Source organism: Nanorana parkeri, unplaced genomic scaffold (assembly GCF_000935625.1).
Source record: "Nanorana parkeri isolate BGI_ZX_2015 unplaced genomic scaffold, ASM93562v1 scaffold131, whole genome shotgun sequence".
NCBI classification, from domain to species: Eukaryota; Metazoa; Chordata; class Amphibia; order Anura; family Dicroglossidae; genus Nanorana; species Nanorana parkeri.
Window position 1 is genome coordinate 1969318 of NW_017306399.1, and position 1772 is coordinate 1971089.

Below are 1772 nucleotides of genomic sequence, written 5' to 3' on the forward strand. Positions count from 1 at the left end.
GATGCAGGGGTGTAAAGCACGCCACCACTGGACTCTAGAGAAGTGGAGATGTGTTCTCTGGAGTGACAAATCGCGCTTCTCTGTCTGGCAATCTGATGGATGTTTCTGGGTTTGGCGGTCGCCAGGAGAATCGGTACTTGTTTGACTGCATTATGCCAAGTGTAAAGTTTGGTGGAGGGCGGATTATGGTGTAGGGTTGTTTTTCAGGGGTTGGACTTGGCCCCTTAGTTCCAGAGAAGAGAACTAGGTGATGATGTATCAGTAACTATAGAGTTGCATTGATGTTTGTCTTTTACATCTGCCTGGTACTTAGCTTTAATGTTATGTATATTTATCAGCAGGGACCTCCATGATTCTATGAGCGCCAATCATGCATTCAAGAACCTACCTGCTATTAGAGCGGGATTATGAGGATCTGCAGGAGACCCCGCTCTATGTGAGTATATGAGTCGATGTGAGTATATGAGTCGATGTGAGCATATGAGTCGATGTGAGTATATGAGTCTATATGAGTATATGTGAGATGGGTCTATGTGAGTCTATGTGAGTATATGAGTCAATATGAGTATATGTGAGTATATGAGCCTATGTGAGTATATGTGAGTATATGAGTATATGTGAGTATATGACTCTATGTGAGTCTATGTGAGTATATATGAGAATGGTCTATGTGAGTCTATGTGAGTATGTATGAGATGGGTCTATGTGAGTCTATGTGAGTATATAGATATATGTGAGTCTATGTGAGTATATATGAGATGGGTCTATGTGAGTATATATGAGATGCATCTATGTGAGTCTATGTGAGTATATATGAGATGGGTCTATGTGAGTCTATATGAGTATATGAGCCTATGTGAGTATATACAGGTGAAACTCGAATAATTAGAATATCGTGCAAAAGTAATTGCAGTAAGTGCTGCAAAAGGGGCCCAAACCAAGTACTGAGTACATATGCATGCTTGTACTTTTCAGAGGTCCGATATTGTTCTATGTACAATCCTTGTTTTATTGATTGCATGTAATAATCTACTTTTTTGAGGTTGTGGATTTGGGGTTCTTGGGGTTTTCATGAGCTATAAGTCATAATCATCCCAATTATGACAAATCACGGCTTGAACTATCTTGCTTTGCATGTAATGAGTCTCTCTCATACATTAGTTTCACCTTTTAAGTTGCATTAGTGAAATAAATGAACTTTGCACGATATTCGAATTATTCGAGTTTCACCTGTAGATATACGTGTTTATTTTAGAGGATGTGTCACAGGAGTGGGCAACCTCGGCATTGCAAGAATCAATATAACATCATTGCATTGAATACTTCATCCCAACATTTCAAAGTAACCAATGGAACCACTCAACTGTCACTGCCAACTGCAAATGGTTTTAAAGGGACCGGGTCAAGTCTCCAAATTCTGTAAAGCCAGCCCCCCCAATACTTACCTCTCTATTACATTACATGTCCTACCTCTTCTCTGTTCCAGCACGGGAGCCCCCTTTAGACCCTGCGGCACTTGACTTTTCTGGGAGTGCTGGATGGCTGGTGCTCCCACCATGCTCTGTGGTTCCATCCTCTGATCCCTAGGTCACAGTCCTAAACTAGAATGGAAGGTGGCTTTATGTATCACTGAGGAGGATACTGGCAACCAGAGGGAATTAGCTAAGCCGGAGAGTAAGATATACACGATGAATGCCGGAATAAGAAGCAGAAGCGCTGCATGTAGATTGTCTTCTGAGCCACATAAATAAATAGGACTTTATGTTTTACTT

At 41.1% G+C, this 1772-nt stretch overlaps 1 protein-coding gene across 1 annotated transcript in view; it reads left to right on the plus strand.

Annotated features, from left to right (window-relative positions):
* The first annotated feature begins 361 nt into the window (after nt 1-361).
* UBE2U (ubiquitin conjugating enzyme E2 U (putative)) overlaps nt 362-1772 on the plus strand; it is a 24880-nt gene continuing 23469 nt past the window's right edge. The window contains exon 1 of the mRNA XM_018553840.1: nt 362-436. Within this exon, the coding sequence (XP_018409342.1) occupies nt 371-436 (66 nt within the window). The 5' untranslated portion in view covers nt 362-370. The remainder of the gene's footprint in view (nt 437-1772) is intronic.